Consider the following 24,096-nt stretch of genomic DNA (forward strand, 5'->3'; position numbering starts at 1 on the left):
TCATTTGAGTGTGGTGGTAGTATGGCTGACCACAGGACATTTCTCTTGAGTTCTGTGCCTATGCCAGGGTGTAGAAGGATGTGGATCGAGGATGGCCAGCATGAATGGACCCAAGGCAGTCCATGATAGATATTCGTAGCCTAGCTATAGTTTAGTGGGACCACCTGCCAGAGATAGTAGATGTCGAGATGATGCCTACATATCAAGAATTTTTGATCAGCCATTAGTTCCCACATTTTACAGATCCAATGGGGATGGCAGAGCAGGCAGAGAGATAGGTGCCCTAGTAGCAGCAGGCATAGCTATAGCAGCTAGTTCAGCCATAGCAGCAGTCACGGGTCTGGTACTAGGTACAATAGATGCAGATTCCCCCACGTCAGATGGGATCAGACCTAGGTGCCAAAGGTAGTTTGGCTGGACAAAGTCGGCGTCGCAGCCAAAGGATAGAGGAGGAGGCCCCTTAGCAGGAGGTTCCACCACAGCCACAGGCACCACCACAGTAGCAGGCACCACCATAGTGGCAAGCACCTGAGATGCTTGATGAGGACATGTTGGATCAGCCTATAGCTAGGGTGTAGGATTTGGTATGGTGGTACCGAGACTGGATCCATCAGGCCTCTCGACAGTTGGGGGACCTGCAGATTGCAGTGGCAGTCTAGGATGCACAGCTGGTGGAGCAACAGCAGGATACAAATCTTTGGAGAGAGCACACTAAGACTGCAGAGTGGAGATTGGAGCTAGCACAAGATGAGATCTAGTTTCTATTGGCTCGAGTAGCATATTACTATGCTACATATACCAACACAGTGCCAGATGAGACACTCCAGGTGCATCACTTTTCTCAGTATGCGCAAGAGTTTGGGGGTGCACGACCTCCTGCTAGACCAGATATGCCATCGCCACCTGCTGCTCCTACTCCTCCTAGAGCCAAGGGTATGAGACAGAGTTAGATGCTCTATGGTTCACTATGATTTTGATCCCTGGCTATGTATCAACTGGTGTGCCAACACCACATGTATCATTTTTGATTGATTGCGCTCGAGTAGTGCCCATTTTTGTATTGATCCATTCTTTTGACATATATATATACAAGATCTTGAGCTGAGTATTCTTGTGTACATGTCATTGTCTATTTTGCTTTACTTTGATGTACATGAGATGTATGTTGTACTTGGATAGAATGCATATGTATGAACTGACATCTCATGTAGTGTTGCGTGTTTTTGCTTATCAGTGACAGGGATTCCATTGAGGAGTGTGAGTCGACGAACCAAATGCTTGTGCAGTCATGGAGGAATCTGATACATGTGGAGATGTCCCCCAATCCTTCATTAGGAAAGGTAGGAATAGAATGACCATTGAATTGCGTGCTTATGAAAATGAAGTATGTAATGTAAGACTATGTTAAATGCAACCCTAGGTCTGGTTACCAAGCCTCGATATTTAATCATCACCAGATATAGAAAAAAGCTCATAGGTCATACAATTCCCACTGACATTGCAATCATGGAAATATGAATATAACATACATTATTGGTTTTTCAGGATTAAATGTAAGCATTCGAGGCACAAGAAGCCAAAATGACCAAAACATTTGTCCCTTTTAATGTAGCAAGTTAACATAAGCATCAGAGCATAAACGCTAGGATGACCTGAATGTTGCTTGCATAACAGACACACCAAACACATGGGAGATCCATCTTATGCTAAGCATTTAGTATTTATTCTATCCACAATGACCCTTGCATTCATAACCTAAGACAGAAGTGGGCTAGATATACTCACAGTGACCCTACCTTCATTTAGCAAGACGAGTATCAATATTTACTATAGCATGAAGAGTTTACTCCAACAAACAAGGAGAAGAACCAATGTTATTGGCATATTCATATAAAAGGAGTTGAGGTACACACAGCCATCCAATAAGAGATGGAGGCTCTTATAGTGGACACCCCTCTTATAGGAATAGATCAACTTATTGGAACTAAACTACAAACAGAAAGCAAAGAAAAGATCATGCCCCCAGTCATTACTTCTCTAGTAGAAGATGACATCATCCAGTTGCTCAAGGGGATATGATAAAGAAAAAAAAAGAAAACAAAAAAAATGCTCAGCATATCCAAACAAGTATATCATTTTTGAGTTCAATGTTTTGGGATTGATGTCAAGTGTCAGTTTCCATAACATGTTTGAAAGAAATCTCTTTAGTAGGGTGACGACAGTAGGCAAACACAGTTAGAACGACTAGTGACTGAGGTCAAAGAGGAATCTTCATGATGAAGAACCTAAGAAGGACTGAGAGATAGTAGATAGACACAGCCAGGATGACTGGTGACTGATGCAAGATATTTTCCATAAAAGAATCTGGAGACATGACCTTAGCAACAGTAGGCAGACACAGCTGAAACAACTGGTGACTGTTGTGAAAGAGATTCTATAAGAAGAATCTTGAAAAGAGTGACACTAGTGATAGTAGGTAGACGTAGTGAGGACCACTGGTGACTGTCGTGAAGGAGATTCTATAAGAAGAATCTAAAATAGTAACACTAGCGATAGTAGGCAGATGCAGTGAGGACCATTGGTGACTGTTGCGAAGGAGATTCTATAAGGAGAATCTAAAATAGTGACACTAGCAACAGTAGGTAGATGCAATGAGGACCACTGGTGACTGTCACAAAGGAGATCCTATGAGGAGAATCTCAAAAAGAGTGACACAAAGGGGGAATGCCACTGAACTGTAACAAGAGTCAATCCATGGATACATGAGCAGGAAAAGCAAGAAAGCAAAAGCATGAAAACAACTATACAGAATAGCCAGAAGATGCGCTACAAGATGGAGCATTGGGAACAAGAGGCACCTATTTACCAGGTTTTCACCTTCTTAGCAAGGTTTTTCTTTTTTTGCTACCATGATGCCTATTTTCAAGTTTTCACCAATGCCACTTTTTTTGTTTTTTCAATTTTTTTGTATTTTTCTCTTTTTGATTTTTTTTTTATATTTTTGATTTTTCACTTTTTTTTTGGTGTTACCAAGGCATCTATTGCTAGGTTTTCAGCAGGGTAACAATTTTTTGAAGACTTTTTCTTGTTTTTATGATTTTTTTAAGGACATTTAGATATGTACAAAGAGCTTGCATAGATTAAATCAACTATAAAACTACTTTAGGTGGAGAGTGTTGATAGGTTCTTTAAGCACGTCTCCTTCAGTTGTGGAAAGTTGATAGGTGCCAGATCCATATACTATAGTAATGATGTATGGACCAAGCCAGTTTGGTTCAAAATTTCCTTTTTGTACTTGTTGTTGTTGATTCTTAGGGTTCTCTCTCAGGACGAGATCGCCCAGCTGGAAGTCACGTGGCCTGACCCTTCAATTGTAGCTTTGTGTCATTCTTTGTTGATATGCTCGTAGATGATCACATGTCACTTGTCATCGTTCATCCAGTAACACAAGCTCTTGAAGCTGAGCTATCATGTAGTCATCATCAGTGATAAGGCCTTTCATAGAGATTCTCAAAGTAGGAATCTTGACCTCTATTAGAAGCACAGCATCCACCCCATACAAAAATGTAAAGGGAGTCATGCCCATTGGAGTTCTAATGCTTGTCCTATATGCCCATAGAGCTGGATTGATCTAGAGATGCCAGTCTCTCGCTAATTTGCTGACTGTGTGATGAAGAATTTTGAGGATTTCCTTATTCGATGCCTCAACTTGGCCATTACCCTGGGGGTAATAAATGGAAGACCAATGTTGTGTGATCTTGAATTTCTTGCACAATTCCTTGAGGTCTTTATTCTTGAATTGTCCTCCATTGTCAGTATTGATTGAGGATGGTATACCATATCTGTAGATGATGTAGTTTGTGATGAAAAGTGCTACAGTTTTTTCATTAGCAACTGTGAGAGGTACTGCCTCTACCCATTTCATGAAATAATCTGTAGCCGTGATGATGAACTTATGTCCATTAGAAGAGGTTGGGTGAATCTTCCCCACCAAGTCGAAGGCCCATTGTTGAAATGGCCATGTTGTAGTAGAGGGAATCAGCTTTTTGGCTGGAGTGTGAATGAGATTCCCATGTAGCTAACACTACTTGTAGGACCTAGCATACTTAATAGCTTCTTGCTCCATTTTAGGCCAGTAGTAACCAGCATGAAGAAGTTTGCGAGCTAGTGTCAGGCCATTGGAATGATATCCACAAATGCCTTTGTGAACATCAATTAGTGTGTGTTTGGACTCGTGAGGTTCTAAACACCCAAGGAGTGTTCCATCAAGACCTCTCCTATACAGATCGTTAGCAATAATGACATAATGTGAAGCATTACAGATTAGGTAACGTTTCTCATTCCGAGTCAGACCTTCTAGAATGGTTTGATTATGAAGGTAGGAATAGATGTGATGGTAGTGGGATGATTCTTGTCCTATAATAGAATAGATCATCATGGAATCAGGGGAGTCATAGGCTAGGTAGTGTAACGCTTCCACCAAGAACTCATGTCGGAGATCATTTTCTGGCATTTGTAGCAGGGAGGCCAGAGTGGCCATGGCATCAGTTGCTTTATTATCTACTCGTGGAACTTGCTGGAAGGTGATGTGTGCAAAATACTTCTTCAAGTCATCAACCATGTGTTTGTAATGAATTAGTTTGTCATCCCTTGTTTGATACATATCATTTACTTGGTTGATAACAAGCTGAGAGTCACCAAAGATGTCTAACTGATCCACTCTCCATTCAGCTGCAATTTTCATGCCATTGATCAAAGCCTCATATTCAGCAATGTTATTTGTACAAGAAAATAGAATCTTGTATGCTTTGGGAAATTAGTATCTCTATGGTGTAATAAAGAGTAATCCAGCACCTGATCCCTGTTTTGTGAAGGACCCATTGAAGAACATAACCCATGTATGGTGCGTGAGTGTCAGAATTGACTCATCTAGGAAATCAATGTTCATTGGTAGAAGACTCTGTATGGGTGCCTCGGCCAGCTGGTCTGCAATTTCCTATCCCTTTATAGCCTTGCATTCAACATATTGGATGTCAAACTCACTGAGTATCATGACCCATTTAGCCAATCTTCATGTGAGAGCTGCCTTATTGAGCAAGTACTTTAGTGGATCTATTTTAGCCACAAGCTGTGTAGTGTGGGCAAGCATGTAGTGTCTCAACTTTTGGGAAGCAAAGACAACTACCAAGAAAGGTTTCTCAATAATGCTATAGTTCTTCTCATAAGAAACCAGTGTTTGGCTCAAGTAGTAAATAGCTCTTTCTTTGTTGTCTTTATCTTCCTGAGCCAACAGGATTCCCAAAGATGTTTCAGTGGCTAAAATGTATAAAAGCAGAGGCTTCCCATGAATAGGAGGCATAAGAATTGGAGGATTGACAAGATATTGTTTCATCTGAGTTAAGCTTTGCTCACAATCCTAGCTCTAATTGAATTTCACACCCTTATGTAAGCTCTTTGTGAAGGGTTGTGATCTATCCACCAATTGTGAAATAAACCTATGAATAGATTGAAGCCTTCCCTGTGGTCCTCTCATCTGACTGATGTTTTGAGGTCATGGCATGTCCATTATCACTTGTACTTTCTCTGAATCTACTTCAATTCCTTTTGCAGAAACAATATATCCCAATAATTTCCCTGATGTGACACCAAATGTGCATTCTTAGGATTGAGCCGAAGACTAAATTTTTCCATACGATCTAGGATGGGTCCCAAATCTTGCAAATGAGTATTGCGTTTAGCGCTTTTGACCAAGGTATCATCAACATAGTCCTCGATGGTTCTATGCATCATGTCATGGAAAATTGTAGTAACAGCCTGCTGATATGTAGCACCAGCATTCTTGAACCCAAATGGCATCACATTCCAACAAAAGGTTCCCATGCACATGTGAAAGCCATTTTCTCCTAATCTTCTGGCACAATTTTTATTTGATTGTATCCAGAAAAACCATCCATAAGTGAGTACATCTAATAGCCAGTCCTCATATCCACGAATCATATCAATATTAGGGAGCGAAAAGTCATCTTTAGGACATTCCAAGTTAAGATCATGGAATTCTGTACAAACCCTGATAGATTTATCATGCTTGGAAATAGGAACAATATTGGATATCCATTCAACATAATCAATTGCATGGATGAAACTAGCCTTTAGGAGCTTCTCCAATTCTTCTTTGACGAGCAATGCAACATGAGGGTGCATTTTTTGAAGCTTCTATTTAACTAATTTGATGCTTGGTGCTATGGACAAATGATGCATGATAAGATCAGGATCCAATCCTGGCATGTCAGAGTATGTCAAGGCAAAATTTATTTTCTTTTCCTTGAAAAAAGAAATGAATCGTTCCTTCTCTTAAGGTGACAATGACTGCACCAGATATATCATATGAGGATTTTCTTCTGTGCCCAGGTTAATTGGCTACATCAGCTCTATTAACACTGATGATCTCTCCTGAAAGTGACTGGGAAGGACATCAAATATCTCATCTGCGGGCGCCTCAGAGAGGTTTTCACCCTTGGATACATCTTTTGTTTTTACTTTTTTGGGATCTGTCACTACCACAATGTGGTTTTTCCCATTGAATCTTTTCCATTTTTTCCTTTTAATTGTGTGACTAAGATATTTGATGTTGGCCTCAATCATGTTGATACTCTACTCATCGATGGAAGACGTTAGAGGTTTGATAGCGTTTAGGTAACAGGCGAGAGCATATTCATTTTGGAACTTGGGGACTTTGTTAGATGTGTTGGGGTTCTAGTCTATAAGCTCGAGATGTGTGAGTGAGAGAGTAGCAGCTGGTTCAATTGCATTCACAGTATAGTCATTAAGTGCATGGACCAGCAATTCAGGACCTACGGCAACTTTGTCCACAGGTATGTTCAAATGCCTTGAAGTATGAACATTAGTAATTGACGACTCTAGGACACTAGTTGGATCAGACCCCCATGACCTAACCATAGATGTTTCACCCACTTTGATTTGGTTTTCATAGACGTGCACTTGGTTAATGTATTTATTAATAGTAGCTTCTAAAAGAGAGTCAAATTCATATTCATGAGAATCGGTGCTACATGGTGAGAGACTATAGAACTCCCCAATAGTGATAGGGACATACTCTCCTTCAGCCTCTAGATTCTTACAAAAATACTCAATACAGCATGACTGACTAGATTCTCCCTTTTCTGAATGATATTTGAGTTGCTCAATATTGTCCTCATAAGAATCACTAGTATCATCCACAGTGCTAACACATGGCACAAAGTCATCTGGCTCATAAAAGAATTTAGTGAGATCATAAGGAATAGGATGAGGGTAGGAATCCTCATCATCAGATTCTTCCTCTTGAGTATCTAACTTAACTTGTGACTCATTTTCAGATGAACTCTCAAGTTTGGGGATGAATTGATTTGATCCCAAATGGAAAGGGACCTTCTTAAACCCTAGGCTAGTTGTATCACTATTGCTTTGAGCTTTTGCTTTGATAGGATCAATTAGGCCATTGTTATTGCACCCAATAAGGCGAGTTCCCTTGTAACCAACATGCTTCATAAGCTTAAGACCAGGTCCATATTTCTTAGGAGTGATTTCTCGAGCTTGTTCTATTAGGTCCACTGGAGCCTCTTCTCTGTAAAGCCATGCAGCAATGGATCTATTTTCACTTTCATCTCCTAAGAGAACTGTTGCCTTGACCAAAGTGCCATTATACTTGGTCTAAGGTGTCAACACGAATGGCTTCTTTTCTTTTGAGGGTCTCCCATAATGTCGAGGAAACTCTAGGAGAGATGTCAATGACAGCACTAGTTCAATGTGGTACTCTCCCATACCAGTTTCTTTCAGTTTGAATGACTACTCAATTTGTTTTAGTTTATTGTCATGATAATCAGTAGACTCACAATTAGCAGGGATGAAAGTTTCAATAGCTTTGAGCATATTGTAGGTGTAGCTAGTAGTGGCAGGAATAATAACTTCGAAACCATGAAATGGGAACTTGATGCATTGATGGTATGTGGATGGCACAATGCACATCTCATGTATCCATGGCTGTCCCAATAGAATGTTGTAGGCCAAGGGAATGTCAAGCACCTAACAGGTGACATCCCTTTTGACAGGACCAACGCGAATTGGTAAAATCACAAGACCTAGTGACTTTCGTTCCACTTCATCATACGCTTTAATAGTGATCTTTTGTCAAGGATCAACAGAGTCCTCAGAATAATTCAATTATCTAAGAAGAGTAGTAGAGATAATATTTAGGCTAGCATCATTGTCAATGAGTACCCGACGAACACATGTCTGGTGGATCATAACCTCAATGTGTAGAGGCTAATTGTGTGGGTGATTCAACGAGTTATCATCCTCCTTGAAGAAGGTCATAAGATAAGGTGAGGTCAGGTGACCTACCATGGATTGAAATCACTCAAGATCAAGATCTTGAGGAACATTTTCCTCGATGAGGACTTTGTCCAAAATTTGCCTGTGAGCAGGCGAGATTTTAAGCAGCTCAAAGATGGAAATCTGAGCATTAGTTCATTTCAACTGATCGAGAACACTATAACTGGTTGCAGTCAAGTTTGTTGTGGGTTTTGCACCTTTACCGAATGGACCAGGAAAGGCTTTGTCTTGGTGTTGTTCAGGATTTGAAGTAGGAGGCACAGGGCCTTTGAGTACCAACTTAGCACGAGAGCGAGTAATAGCATTAGCACAGTGTTGCAAAGGCATATTATCTATCTCATTGGAAGTAGGGCCCCTCAAGACAAATGGTGTCTTGGGTTTTTCATTATCTTGCTTGCCCTTTATGGTAATAACATCGCAATATTTAGAATCTATAGGTTCAACCATGTGAATAACATTATCATCATTGGAATATGTATAGTTGACCTTACTGTAGGGTTTTGGTTTTGAAGTCTCTCCTTTTTCATAAGCTGGGAAAGGTTCTTTGAATGCCTTGTGGTCTGAATTTTTGTTATGTCCATCTACCACAAGATCACTAGCATCAATCATGTCCTAGACTTTATGACGCAAGTTTATACAGTTTCTAGTTTTGTGTCCCTTGTTTCAGTGATACTCACAAAATGAGGTCTCATTCCACCATGGTGGACGTGGTTGTCAATCATAAGGACGAGGGTTATCCATTGGTGAAATAAGCTTATGTTGTAGCAATTTTTTGTAAACCACATCCAAAGGTTCTCCCAAAGGTGTATACTCTCACTTGAGGCATGTTGTCCATGAGTTTCTCGGTTTGTCTCCAGACATCTTATTTTCAGGGGGAGGTTTCTCAGCATTTTTGGCTGCTTTGAGGCAGTCTGTGAGATTAAACACTGCTTTAGCCAGTTTGGGTGTGACATTGTCAACAACTCCATCATGTACAATTTCTTGGTTCTTGTTGACATGTTTAGTTTTATTCCTGTTGGAAGTGGAACCTTGTTTTATGTCTCTCTGAAGAGTGAGCTCACCTTTCTTAACCATAAATTCCTTGATACGGATAGCTTGTGTAATCATGTCTTCAAAGGTACGTGGACCTTGAAGTTGGACTCTATACCCAAAATTAGGTAGGAGGTTATCAGTGAAAATGTCAAGCTTCTCCATTTCTAGAATTTTGCAAGAATACTCAGTGTATAGTTGTCTCCACCATTGGAGGAATTTGAGAAAAGGCTCACCAACTTTCTATTTAAGGTTGCATAGATCTCGAATATTGATAGGATGTTGAATATTATGAGAATATTGCTAAACAAAGAGATTGGAAATTTTGTCAAACGTTTTGATACCAGGAGGTAAATGTGAGAACCACTCCAAAGCCTGACCACCTAGGCTTATAGGGAATAAACACATGAGGTAGGTTTGATCATGTATAAACTCCATAGACAAAGCATCAAATTCTTGCAAGTGATCTTGGGGATCAGTAGTACCAAAGTACTTATCATATTTGGGTAGCTCTATGCCTCATGGGAAAGATAGCATGTTTATGCTTTTGTCAAATGGAAATGAACAAAGAGTGTCCAATGTCTATGTCTTTGTGGGTTTCTCTTTCTCGTGCATCATTTGAGCCAATTGGTCTTTCATAATTTTCAATTTTTTTTGGAGTTTAGAGGTCTCTATTTCTTCTTCAATTTTGACAATAGTTTCTACATTGAAATGAGAAGGTAACTTTGCTCCCTCTTGGGCAAGTTTGAGAAAGTATTTTTCTTTCTCTTCATTAAGTAAGATTCCCATGACCTTTTGGAAGTTTTTGTCTCTTCGACATTTTTCTATGTGTTCAGGGAGGATTTCTACTTCTTCCTGTTCCTCATCAGTTTCATAGTCTTTCTCTTTCTCTTTGTCATTCCTGGGTGGTTCTTGATGTCGACTATGACTACCATGTGTAGGTTCATGATTACTCATTATAAGAATGTGTTCAGTTTCAGTGTGTTGTGTTTCAAAAGGTTCTCTAGAGAAAGGATCATACATTGTGTTTGGAAATGCAAGACCTCTACCTGTCTTAGTATCCTCTTGGTACAAAGGATTCCTAATTTGTTGCAAATTTATGGAAAATGTTTGCTGAACTCGAGATGACCTAGCAGGCGAGGGAGATCATGAAGATGCCTCACTAGCCAAACTGGATACAGATTTTGTAACTAAAGGTAAGCGACCTCTGTCGCGATTATGACCCCTAGCATGACCATGTCTAAGGTTATAGGGATAAAACACATTGTTGCTTCTAGTTGCAATAGTCATAGACAAGGACAAGAAGCTAGAACCTGGACACGGACTACACTAAGACTGAGTCTCAAAAAGGACAAAATAATAGTAAGAATGTTGTTCACTAAGGCACAAATGGTCTGATTTAAAGGCTAGAACAGCCAAAGATTATGACCAATGCGACACAAAGTATGACAAGCACTAAGACAAGGAGCAAAAATTACTTATGAGATGAGACTAGTCAAGATGCAAGACACAAGTCTTCAGCTAAGCAAAGTGTTGCTATTTCAAGATTGTTTGCAGACAAAGAGCGATAAAAGGATGCAGAAAAAGATAGCATGCAAGCCACAGATAGCTAAAACATACCCAAATTGGTAATGCTGACGCAAAGTCTCGCGCGAGAAACTTTTACAGGCCACGCAAAAAAGTTTCCTGGATCGCGTGAAGGTCAATGACAGTGTTTTAATTTTGCGTGAAGAAGTTCACAGGGTCGCGCAAAGATTGATGATAGAGGTTTAATTTTGCGTGAGAACAAAATGATTTCGTGCAAGGACCAGATGATTTCGTGCGAGACCCAAATCATTTCGTGTGAGAAGGCAGACTAGTTTTACAACAACAACTGATTTTGACAAGGTTTCTGGACTTTTTAGATAGATTGGGTAGATTTTTGAGACAAGTTCAATTTAATAGACAGTAAGGTTGACCTCGCAAGACGTTTGGATAGTGCTTTCAGTTCACAATTTTTTAGTTTGATTTAAATAAAATGTATGTAGTCAAAATCAACTCGTTGTTTTGGAAAATTTGATCACTTTAGTAAGCAAGCAGATAAACAGGCACGTAGAACAGCAAGCAGGTGATATCAAGCATGTTTGAAAACAATGGGCAAGGGAAAAAGCAACCTTGCGCATGAACAATCAAGTGACTTAGTATGTGTTGATTCCTAAGAGAGTTAATTGTGTATGTTTTCAAAAGGTTTTGCAATCACGCATACATCCCTAGAAAATAAAAGTTGGTCTCTCTAAGGTTTTTAGTAATGTTTTGACTCTGCAACTTTTATGACTCATAGGGGTGACCTCCAATCCCAGCGCACCGAGGTTTCAACACAGTCCGAGAACTTAATCTTCAAGAGCTACTAGGGAGATCTAACAACCCATAATGAACCATACCCGTGGAGATTTCTTCCACAAGGAAATTTATATAGCAGTTGTCACTACCACGTCAAAAATGGCTATTACCGCTCAAGATTTCGTCCATGCAATTTTCCCTATAGAGGGATTGTCTACTATGGTTAACCCTCTCTAAAGGTGATGGAATCACTATAGTGTACCATAAGGGGACTTAGCTTCCAGATTCAAGGTTTTGATACCTTTTCACTTTTAGCCGAATCAAAGCAGACAAATTAATATAACACGCTAAACTAAGAGTATCTCTTAAATATCTATGATATCAACTCCCAGTGATCTATCAACCTCTCTAGAGAAAGGATGCCTCAATCAACAAGTTGAAGATTCATCTATCTGTGAGATGCTCAAAGTATCCTCCCCACCTACAAGGAATCTGTCATAGAGAGGAGTTTCACTAGGAACTCACTCTCTCAAGATCCACGAATAGTGTTCATGGGGCCTAATTACTATGTGTGTACAAATGTTAATTCCAGAAAGCAAATCTATCCAAAAGCAATCAAAGAGCACAAGGTGGTACACTTAACACTTTAACTAATGCGAGGTGAGTCCAAAGATGTGGAACATTTAACCCTTCACACAGGCCAACACGAGTCCACAACTCAGAAACTAGTGAGTTCTAGAAAGCGCAAAAGGGTTGCCTAGTGGAGCATTTAATGCTTCTTTCCTATAGACCCCTCCCCTTTAACGTGGTGCTAATCTTGCAACCACAGGGTGAAATGAGGGGCTAGTGGACTAGTGAGTCCAATAACCCAAGATAGCTAATTAGATCTATCACTAGTAACTAAGCCTGCTAGATGAAAACTAATGGAGATCACAACCTAGTATCAAATTATGCATGTGTTGTAAAATGAGAACATGGAAGGAAACACACACAAGCTTGACATGAGAGATGTTTGTTTTAGGTCCAAATGAAGTGTTATCAGTCAAAAAGAATTACCTGGTAATCCTCACAATGCGCTTAGTAGATGTTTTAGCTATTTTTTAGCAACTTTATCACACTTTTCCAATTGTCCCGCAAATCGCTATTATGTTATTCCAAAAAATCAAAACCCACAGAAAAACCAAAAATAGTGAGCAGTTAGCAAAAAAACCAGAAAACATGAAAATCAATGCAAAAATAGCCTCTGTTAGCAGAGTCTCATGCAAAATTCTTGACAGTCCGCATGAAAAAAAAAATTTGACCCGCACGAATTTCTAATATAGCCCGCACGAAGAAATTAGCACCGTACAAAGATTTGCACGCACAAGCACTTTCTCGCACGATACGAAAAGAATCTTCGCGCAAAGATTTTGGATCCTCAAGTGAAAATGAATAGTCTCACGTGAAGATTCCCAAATCTGTATGGAATAGTACGAACAAAGAACAACAAAGTTATTTTAAAATGCAGAAAAAGGCCAAAAATTTTGATTTTCTCGGCCCCACGGTGGGCACTAGAAATGTATATGTGAAAATGTGGCCTATGCTAACACACACACTTCAATATGGTCCTTATTTGCGGATTCATCCCGAAATGAACATTGGATTGTTCATCCAAAAATCAACCGACAAGGTGACCTATTGCCTTCTATCTAAAGGAATTTTGCTTGTTAGATATCCTCAGATTTGAGGTGTTAAGCAACTAGACCCTCTAAGAATGAAGGATTTAAAAAATGAAATTAATCTATATGAGAATGCAGATTAATCTATAATGGAATATGCACCTTTAATCTAAGAACATGTAAAAGAAGATTATGCTAAAATGTATGCATATTATGCTAAATGAGATTAAACTAGAAAATAAATATCTTATGAAAGCAATGAGCTCAAATGAATGCACAATCCAGCAGCAATTTGATGCAAATTCTCATTCAACCTCCCAAAATGAAGAGATGAAGGTCTCTTAAATAGACTTTCTTGGAATCCATCAACGGTCGAGATTGATTTCAATCAATGGTCAGGATTGAAGATGAAGTTCAGTCATAAAGGAAGATTCCCAAATTAAAGGGAGTTAACTAACTCAGATCTGAGTGTAAGAGTCAGTCAACTCAGATAGACTTTAGTGTAAAAGCAAGTGATCTGGGTCACTTCTAATTTGATCAGCAGTGAACTGGGAATTTCCTTTTTTGAACTAAAGAGAGATTTTGGTGAGATATTTAATTTAATAAAATGAGATATGCTCTCATAATTACTTTTTTAATTAAATAATTCTATTTAATTAATTAGAGACACTTTTCTTATTTAATTAAATAACTTCATTTAATTAATTAGAAATGGCTTCCCATTTAATTAAATAACTTTGTTTAATTAATTAGAAGTTCTCCATTTAATTAAATAATTTCATTTAAATAATTAAAATAGGCACATTTATTAAATTTAATAAATTTAATTCCATAGTACATTAGCCTTAGGATATAATTTAATTTAATTAAAGTATAAATACTTAGTAATTAAATTAAATATTAATCAATAGGTTTAATGTGACTAATATGAGTAAATACTATAGGAATTAAACAATAAGCATGATGAATGCAGATTAGGGTTTTCTGCATCTAAAAATTAAGTCAAGTAGCGAGTAGCCAAATAAGAATTTGCCTAATGGAATAGGACTTTAGGATTGGTCAGAAATAGACCAGAATTGGTATCATGGCAATGAGCCAATTTTGGGGTATTACAAGACCTAGTGGGTTTCTAAGATTGTTTAAGTTGTTTTAAGTTGGTAAAAGTTGAGTTGGTACATCTAGACCCGAGGATAACTATTTCACCCCCTCAATTATTCTAAACCATTATAATAGTGTCCTAATTTTGATTGAGTTTGTTATTTATTCATATTCTTTGTTGTAATATCAATTAGTTAGTAAATTAAGCAAGTGGTAATTGTACACATACTATATTTAAAGTGTCAAAATCTTTTCTTTTCTTTTCTTTTTTCAAAAAAAAATTGTGGGGGGATGGGGATGTTCTTTATTTCATTTTATTTTGGGGGTGCATTAATTAGTACATCATGGATGAGGATGATTTAATTATCTTGATGTGCAAGGGTAAAATGGGATCAATCACTCCAACACATTTATAAGGGGGAAGACCAAGATCCACCCCTTTGATTAGGTTACATCAATATAAAAGGAAGTATCAATACAAAACCCTAACACAAAAGGGATGAATAACTCCTATTTCTTTCCCTCTCACCTCCACCTTAAGAGGGTTTAAGCAAGAAGATATGCAATATAGAGCTAAAATATAAATATTTGACAAAATGATGAAGTGTGTAGAAATGAAAGGAAGGAAGATTAAATACATTGTGAGATAAAAACCTAAAAAAAGGTTTGTCAAATTACTTCTGAAAGTGTTGGTTCTTTCTTGCGGACTAAAAACTATGCTACACACAAAACCTAGAAATTGTTCAGTGAGAAATCAAGGGAGACCTGGTCAAAGAAAGGGCATAATGTGACTTTTATATAATCTTCAAGGTTGAATTATAGCATCATGGGTATATTATTACTATGATGATTAAGGGTGAAGTACCAACCAAATCAAATGTGTGCAATGCTAATTTTGATTACACATTTTTTATTAACGACAAAAAGGGTATCTAGATCTACAACATGTTCATCAATCTAAGAATTGAAACCTACAAAACAAGAGATTGTTTATTTTTTGTTTATGGAGGTTTGCCTCATTCAAACCCTAGTTTAGGAATTAAATTTCAATTGAAATAATTGAAATGGAATGCTAGCAAGTAGCAGTGATATATCTAACATGAAGCAATGTAAATCTATGAATATGATCTTGAATTTAGAATGTAATCAAGTATGTAGATGTAATATCTTTGACTCAACATCAAAACCCTAGAAAGGAAATCAAAGTTACATCAAAACCTTCATTAATGAATGTGATTGAAATCCTCCATAGGAATGCATTTATTTAATGTAGATCTTGAGAGGACCGATGTAGAAGATGCAACAAAGGGTTTTGAATATATGAAGGGAGATCTTGAATTTTGAATTCCAGATCTTACATAAAGTCCTTCAATATCTTGAATGAATGAATCCTTGATATTCAATGGAAATATAGCTTGAATGGCTTGAATGTTTGAAGAATGTTTGAATGCTTAAGAGCTTGGATGTGAGTGCTTAAATGCTTGATGATCATGAATTCGTTTAGATGCTTGAATATGATCATGGATGAGAAATGGAGAAAATGGAATGGTTTATATATTGAACAAGATCAAATAACTCACATAGTTCAACTGTCATAGGTTTTTGTACTTGATTATCTAAAACATAGGAACCATAGAAAAATGGCCAAAATAGGGCCCTATCAGGGGCACAATGCACCCTTGATTGGCCTATCAGGGTGCAATTCACCCTTGATACATCTGGGGCATATTGCACCCCTAATTGCTAGGGGCACAATCCCCAGGGATAATCTAGGGACCCCAAAACAAGTCTTAGAATTTGAAAATCATGCTTAGATTCTGAGGAAACCCTATTTCAATTTCAAGAGCATATTCCAAGTGGAAAGGTAGATGGAAAAGAATGACCTAGGGAAATTTAGATCCTACCTTGACATTATCACCATGAAAATATGAGCTTTAAAGAGGATCTTTTAGGTTTTACCCCAATTCCACCTAGGCAAAAGGACACAAAAGGGAAGAGGAAAAGAAAGAGAGAGAACATGATGATCCCATATTAAATAGGTGCTAAACCTTCATTAAATTGGAGTTCTTCCAATTTAATATGCTACACTTGACAATACAAAACTATAATCAATGGAATGAATTAGTTCTCACTTATTGTAAGACCCCTCCTCTTATGCACCTAATAAAAGCATGGCCTTATGAATTTGTGTCTCTTATTAGAGGGTTTCTAATGTAAGATGCAATGTTTCATTAAGAGATAAGCTATGGCTTTCCTTTCAAATATTATGTGAATCACATACTACTTCTCCATGTGGCAGATTGAGGTACCACACTTTATTAAGGGATGTTATTAAGACAGTTTATAGGATTCTAATATGTCGTTTGCTTCATTTATTAAAGTTGGTGGGAAATTTTTCTGGTGGATATAGATTTTCATTTATTTCATGATTAAATATCTTATATGATAATATTAGATTTATATGTTTTGGTAGGTTAATGATAAAAGGCTTGATAGGTCCCTTTACAAGTGAAAAACCCTTATTGATTACTTTATGCTATGTCATATTTTTGTTAGGGATGTTTGTCTCATATGATTATTCTAGCAAAATTATTCAATCTTTACCTTTGGAAGAATCCTTATAAATTATGGATAAAATTGGAATTAGGTTAGGAAGTTTTTGCATGGTAAGATTATCATATGGCATCAAATTATAATTTAGACTAAGTTATTAACATAGTGATGAGTCCTGATAGTGCCTTGTTTTTGTTAATCTTTTGCCTCATACATTTCCCACTTCTTTGGCATAAAATTCCATTTTTTCTAAACTATTGATAGGAAATTAGAATATTTAAGTACTTCTCTAAAGAGGGAATAATAGTTCCTAAAAGGTTATTAAGTTTATGAAAATGATATATTGTGATTGATGTTGCTACAGGAGCTAAGTAAAACAAGGATGCGTAAGAGTGGAGCCAGCAATTTGAAGTGGATGAACAGTTTGAAAACTATAGTTTTGCTATGATATTTTCAGCAAATAGTTTGAATGTTTAAAATAGAACAATTTCTAGCTGTATGTTATTTTAGCTAGACAGTTTTATAAATTGTTATGTATGGCCAATGGTGAAAACAAACTATTATCCATGTTTAGGAAATAGGCCATTCTAGATAGTTTTTAATATGGTTAAAGATTTTAGGCTATATAAGTGAATGTGAATTAAAATACATATCATCAATAATCTATAAAAATACTCTGTTCCAGATTACCCCTTGAATTCTTAAAGCATGGTTTTCAATTAGTAGTTGGTGTTTTATCTCTCACCTCGTGAACCAGAGGAGGGCCCCCTCTCGGGAAACTTGGTGAGATTCCAGTAGATTACTTTGTAAGTATTTCAGTATTATTGATTGCGTGTGTTTCTCTTAGTTTTGATTGTGTACATTTATAATAAAGTTTCCATATATGTTTGCTAATCAAATTCACACAGAGCTTGTTGATTAATCATGAATTCAATTCTTTGATGGAATTATTGATTGCGGCAGTCTTATAAAGGAATTGGTTGATGTTAATGCATAAATATGTTATATAATGCTATTCTCTCCGTTCTTCCTACCACTCCCATTCAGCCTTGGTACTCATAATATCATCCTCTGTATTCCCCTTACTGTATCCTTTTAGTCGTTAAACCATAATATTTATCATACTCATAACTTTCTGTCACCCTTTATCAACTTCTTGTCGCATCTTGTATTTGAAACCAGCCCATTGGAAACAACTTCCTATCGTAGTCTAAGCAGATTACATTAGATAAAAACTCTGCAACAAGCATTCATTGAGATTAATTGTTTAAAATATTGTAATTTATTTTAAATAGTATTTGAGATTAATTAATTAAAGGAGTGTTAAAAGTATTTGTGATTAATTGTTTAAAGTGAGTTGATAATATTCATAGCATTCATAAAGACATTGTGTTTTGTTTCCAGGTGTGAACTTTAGATTAGAATTCATTTGTAAAAGTAGTCTTAGATGTGTGGCAATTTAGATAGTTCAATTTATTGACAAGTATTAATTGCATTCATGAACCTCCTGATTTATTATCTTCATCCCTTGAGAAAATAGCCGTGATATCTCTCGCAAGTCCATGATTCCCAGATTGACATTTTAGGGGTAATTTTTTATTCTACTATATCCATATAAAGGCCTTCCAATTGAACCTCAGTTGTACCCAACATTTTTGGCGTTGTTGCAGAGGAGAGATATTAAAGGCATGAAACTATAATAAGTCAAGATAGGAATAGTGAGCCCTTGAGAAATATTGAGCAATTTTTGACCTTGCTTAGGATAGTACCTTTGGTTTTCACTGTAGTAAATCATTTAGGTGCATGAATAGGCCTAGAGATAGTCAAGGTAGATTTGTTAAGAAGGAATCTGTAGGTAGCTCAAATAATCAAAAATCACAAAAAGAGAAAACTCCATCAACCATTGAAACCAAACCAAGCGGTGAAGCCAAAATCCATCCATTCTCTCAATTCACCTCTCCTACTACACCGTCTGAAACTGTTGAACAGTTTGCAAAATCATATGAAATTAGGTGTAGTAAGCCTCCAAAGCCTCAAGAACAACCCTTTAAAACATATTTTACACCTTGGGCAACCAAAGTTTTGGAAGAAGTCATGGCTGACAATGTCAAAAACAATAATGTAGGGGGAAATAATAATGAAAATAATAGGAATGAAATTGTTCAACATAATACAACCTTTGAATTTCCTATTCAGCCTCCCATTGATGATGCCCCTATGAAAAATATCCCTCACTTAGCACTTCCTATATTTCAAGGGTTAACCTCTAAGGATCCTGATATGTTCCTATTCGAATTTGATGTCCTTTGTAATAGCTATGATTATCAAAGTGATGCACAATAATTAAAGCTCTTTCTAGCTACTTTGAAAGATGATACATTATGATGGTTTATGAGTCTTAGGGACATTAGGACATGGAACCAAATGAAAGATGCTTTTCTATCAAAGTATCAGGAGTACTATAAGACCAAGGAAGTATGGGATGAAATCTTTCACATGACTCAATGAGATGAAGAGTCAATTGAAGATTTCTTGGAAAAAATTTCCTTTAGCTTACAACGCTCATGACGTCTTGATTTAAATTCAAAAACCATCAAGATGCTTTTCCTAAGAGGAATTCACGATGAAACCATGGATGCCTAAATTTAATTGGAAAAGGTGATATTTCTAAAATGTCCTTTGAGGATATTTGTGATATATGTAGGAATTATTCATGGTCTCATCCATCTATTTGTGGGAATTCAAGTAATTTTTCTACTATGGGTAATGCATCAGGTATTTCCAAGCGTGAAATTGGTAATTTACTTGAAGATCTTAAAACTAACTTATTAAATCATATGGGCAAACAAATTGACATGTTATATTCTCGCAGGAAACATGAGAAAGCTAAAAAGGCCTTGGCAGTATATTGTCCAACCTGTCGTAAGAAGCATGGACCAGAAGATTTCCCTTATAATCGAACCCATGTAGCATCACTTAAGGAAGCTAGTAAGACTTCAACGCTATGACCTCTTCCTAAAGGGATGATTCCTATGGAATATACCAAAGAACCAGTTTATTATATGGCTCCACAATGCTAGTTTTTACCTAGAGGGTTCTCCAATGAATATTTTTCTCAACCACCTCAACAATTCTCTAACCAAGGCCCATGGTATGGAGGTTATCAACAACCCCAAACTTATCAGCAATGGCCCCAAAGCTTTCAGCCTAGCACACAAACATGGCATCAAACATGGAGCCTGCAACCTTCATATCCAACTCCTCCATCATCATATCAACCTTATACGCAATCCTATTTTCCAGAACAGCCCTTTCCTCCACCACCATTAATAATCCCCTACCAACAACCTCAACAATTCCTTCCTCCCATACCTCCATCTTCTTCAAACCGACCTTCAAATCCACCACAACCACCTAAACCCACATCCATACCAACTCAACCAAATCCGAATCCCAAAAATAAACCTCCTCAACCAATCTATCATAGTGAAGTGACTAATCTTCCCACCTATCCTATTAACTCGGTTGAGTTGGATGGTGTACACCTTAGATCTGGGAAAGCTCTTAAAGGAACTACTATCATAGAGGTCCCAGATGAACCTAAAGAGGAGCCAGAAAAAAAACTACCCTTTCCTAATTGATTCATTCATAAGCCAGAGCCTAAAGAATCAGCACATCATGAGTTTGATATTTTAAATGAATTATGCAATGTTAACATCAAAATTCCTCTTTTGTAGGCTCTTAAGGATGTACTAGTATACAACAAGATAATACGAGAATTATGTACCCGGCATCAGAAAAAGAAGGATCCAAAAATTGTTCAAGTTATTGGACAACTTGCAAAATTAATGTTGGGGAATATCAGTATTCCAAAATATGCAGATCCTCGCAGTCCTATCATCCAGGTAAGTATTGGTACAATTGTTATTCCTAATACACTTGTGGATTTAGGTGCTGCCATAAATGTAATGACAAATGAAACAAAAATAAAATTTTCCTTACAGGGACTTAGACCTACTCCTACAGTGCTTCAAATGGCCGATTGCTCCTTAGTCAAACCAGAAGGGATTATAGAAGATGTTATTCTTTCCATTGATAGTTGGGATTATCCAACCAATTTCATGATCATTAAGCCTAAAGCTAAGTTGGGGGGATATCCTCTCATTCTTGGAAGACCTTGGCTAGTAGCATCCAATGCCCACATTAATTTTTGGTTAGGTAACATGATTATTTCTAATGGTGAGCAAACAAAAGAGTTAACCTTATATCCTCCTGCTCAACCATTATTAGATACCGAGGATCCAACTCGGGTCGGCAGTGATTCAGATGACTATGTTCCAGTCCTCACCATTGGGTAAGTATAGCATTTTGAAGATCCAACTGATGAGGCCATTTTAGTAAATTTTCTTTAGAATAGGTATGAGTCTAATGATATCCTGGAAACTATGGTTTTTCCTTCTCATGTGACTATTGACTATCCTTTTGGGAATTTTCCTTTAGTTGGAAATCCTAGGTCCATTCAGCACTTCCTCATGTTACATCAGCTTCTACCACATTCATGTATATATAGTCCATTATTATCTTTAGAAAAACTAGAAACATCATCAAGACCTACCTCATCCGAACCTATGGAAATCCTACCTGGGCATACCCTTAATATTAATCCACAATTAACACCAGCTCAGGTTAAGGATCTCATAAGTATGCTTAAAGAACATAAAGATGCTTTTGCATGGGAATATCAAGACATGCGTGGTATTCATCCTGACACTTGTACCCATCACATTTATATTGAGGAGGGAAGTCACCCAGTCCGACAACTGCAACACCAACTCAATCTTTCCTTGCGTGATATTGTCAAAGAGGAACTCCAAAAACTTTTGAATGTTGGATTTATTTATCCAATTTTGGATAGCAGGTGGGTATCTCCCTTCATTGTCGTTCCAAAGAAAAATGGTAAGTGGCATATTTGTGTTGATTATCGAGCTTTAAATAAGGCTACTAAGAAAGATCATTTTCCATTACCTTTTATTGATCAAGTCTTGGATACTCTTGTAGGGAAGTGATTCTTCTCCTTTTTGGATGGATTTAGTGGTTATAACCACATCCGCATTGCCCTAGAAGATCAGGACAAAACTACTTTTACTTGCCCATGGGGAACCTTTGCATAGAATGTTCTTCCTTTTGGGTTATGTAATGCTCCTGCGACATTTCAACGTGCAGTATTAAGCATCTTTGTTGATCTAGTTAATGATTGTATAGAAGTCTATATGGATGACTTTACTGTTCATGGAAATACCTTTGAAGAAGTCAAAGATAACTTAGAGAAAGTGCTTAAGTGATGTATTGATACTAATTTGTCTTTAAGTCATGAGAAATGTCATATGTTGATGACAGAAGGAATTGTCTTAGGTCATTTAATCTCATCAAAAGGTATAGAGGTTGATCCCAAAAAGATCCAAATAATTCAAGATCTCCCCACACCTTCAACACAAAAAGATGTTCAAAGTTTTCTTGGTCATGCCAGATACTATAGGAGATTCATTCAAAACTTTAGTAAAATTGCTTCTCCCTTGTTTGCCTTGTTAGCTAAAGATGTTGTTTTACTTGGACCCCCGAATGTCAAGAGGCCTTTGAAACCATTAAGAACAAGTTAGTAACTACTCCTATTCTTAGAGGTCCTAACTAGGGATTACCATTCCATATCCACACTGATGCTTCTGATTTCTCAATGGGAGTAGTACTTGGACAAAAGGAGGACAATCTCTTCTATTCAATCTACTACATTAGCAAGAATTTCACTAGTGCTGAGGTAAACTATACGGTAACTGAAAAAGAATTTTTAGCTGTTGTTTATGCTATTAATAAATTTTGGCATTACATTACTGGTTATAAAGTGTTTGTTCATACTGATCATTCAGCAATTCAATTTTTGATGAATAAACCTGTGGTAACCGATAGGGTTATTAGATGGTTTCCTTTATTACAAGAATTTGATGTCACTATACCTGATAAGCCTGGTCAAGAAAATGTGGTTGCAGATTTCTTGTCTTGGATACCTCAGTTAGATAATGAAGTTGTTCCTGTTGATGACTCGTTCCCTGACAAACACCTCTTTGCAATCTCTGCAAAAAGTCCATGGTATGTCAACATTGCTAACTATTTGGTTACATGCAAATTTCCACCGCACTTCTCCCCTCATAAGCATCATAAGATGGTGGGGCTCATTGGACAGTATACTTGGATTAATGGTCTTCTATTCCAAACTGGCATTAACAATATCATGCGTCGCTGCATTCCTGAGGAAGATGTCTTTGACATTCTTCGTGCTTGTCATACTGAACCTTGCAGAGGACACTTTGTTGCTCGATGAACTGCTCACAAGATTCAGACTACAGGTTATTATTGGCCTACGCTCCATAAGGATTGTAGACATTATGTTCAACATTATGACCAGTGCCAACGCATGGGTCATCCTACACGATCAAATGAGATGCCACTTCACCCTCAGCTTTCTATGGAGCCTTTTGAAAAATGGGGTCTTGGTTTTGTTGGACCTATTAACCCACCTTCTAGAAATAAGGAATATATTCTTTTTTGCACAGATTATGTCACAAAGTGGGTTGCAGTAGTTGCACTAAAACACGCCAGGGATACCAAAGTTGTTGAATTCTTATATTCTAAAATCTTCACTCGCTTTGGTGTTCCATGCAAAATCACTACTAATCAAGGACCTCAGTTCACTTCAGACCTCATTTCTACATTAATCAAGGAATATGAGATTCGCCACAGGAAATCATCACCTTATCATCCTCAAGAGAATGGATAAGTTGAGGTGACTAATTGGGAACTGGAGAATATCCTTACCAAAACCGTTGCACCTCATAAGTGTGATTGGGCCACACAACTTCCTGAATCTGTTTGGGCCTATCATACTATGTGGAAGACCATCACTAGTCTGACCCCTTATGAATTGGTTTATGGTAACAAGGTTGTTCTTCCTATTGAGTTTGAGATTAAGACTCTTTGAACTGCACTTGAACTTGGA

General features: G+C 37.3%; 1 protein-coding gene across 1 annotated transcript; it reads left to right on the forward strand.

Annotated features, from left to right (window-relative positions):
• The first annotated feature begins 586 nt into the window (after nt 1-586).
• LOC149562318 (uncharacterized) lies at nt 587-23,421 on the forward strand. The gene is made up of 6 exons (XM_089827960.1): nt 587-671; nt 808-933; nt 1,235-1,257; nt 20,786-20,953; nt 21,053-21,402; nt 23,010-23,421. Exons 1-6 carry the CDS (start codon nt 587-589, stop codon nt 23,419-23,421), a joined length of 1,164 nt encoding a protein of 387 aa, XP_089684086.1.
• The last annotated feature ends 675 nt before the right edge of the window (nt 23,422-24,096 follow it).

The sequence above is a fragment of the Cupressus sempervirens genome, chromosome 4 (genome assembly GCF_028749045.1).
Source record: "Cupressus sempervirens isolate cs-2001-9-10 chromosome 4, ASM2874904v1, whole genome shotgun sequence".
NCBI classification, from domain to species: Eukaryota; Viridiplantae; Streptophyta; class Pinopsida; order Cupressales; family Cupressaceae; genus Cupressus; species Cupressus sempervirens.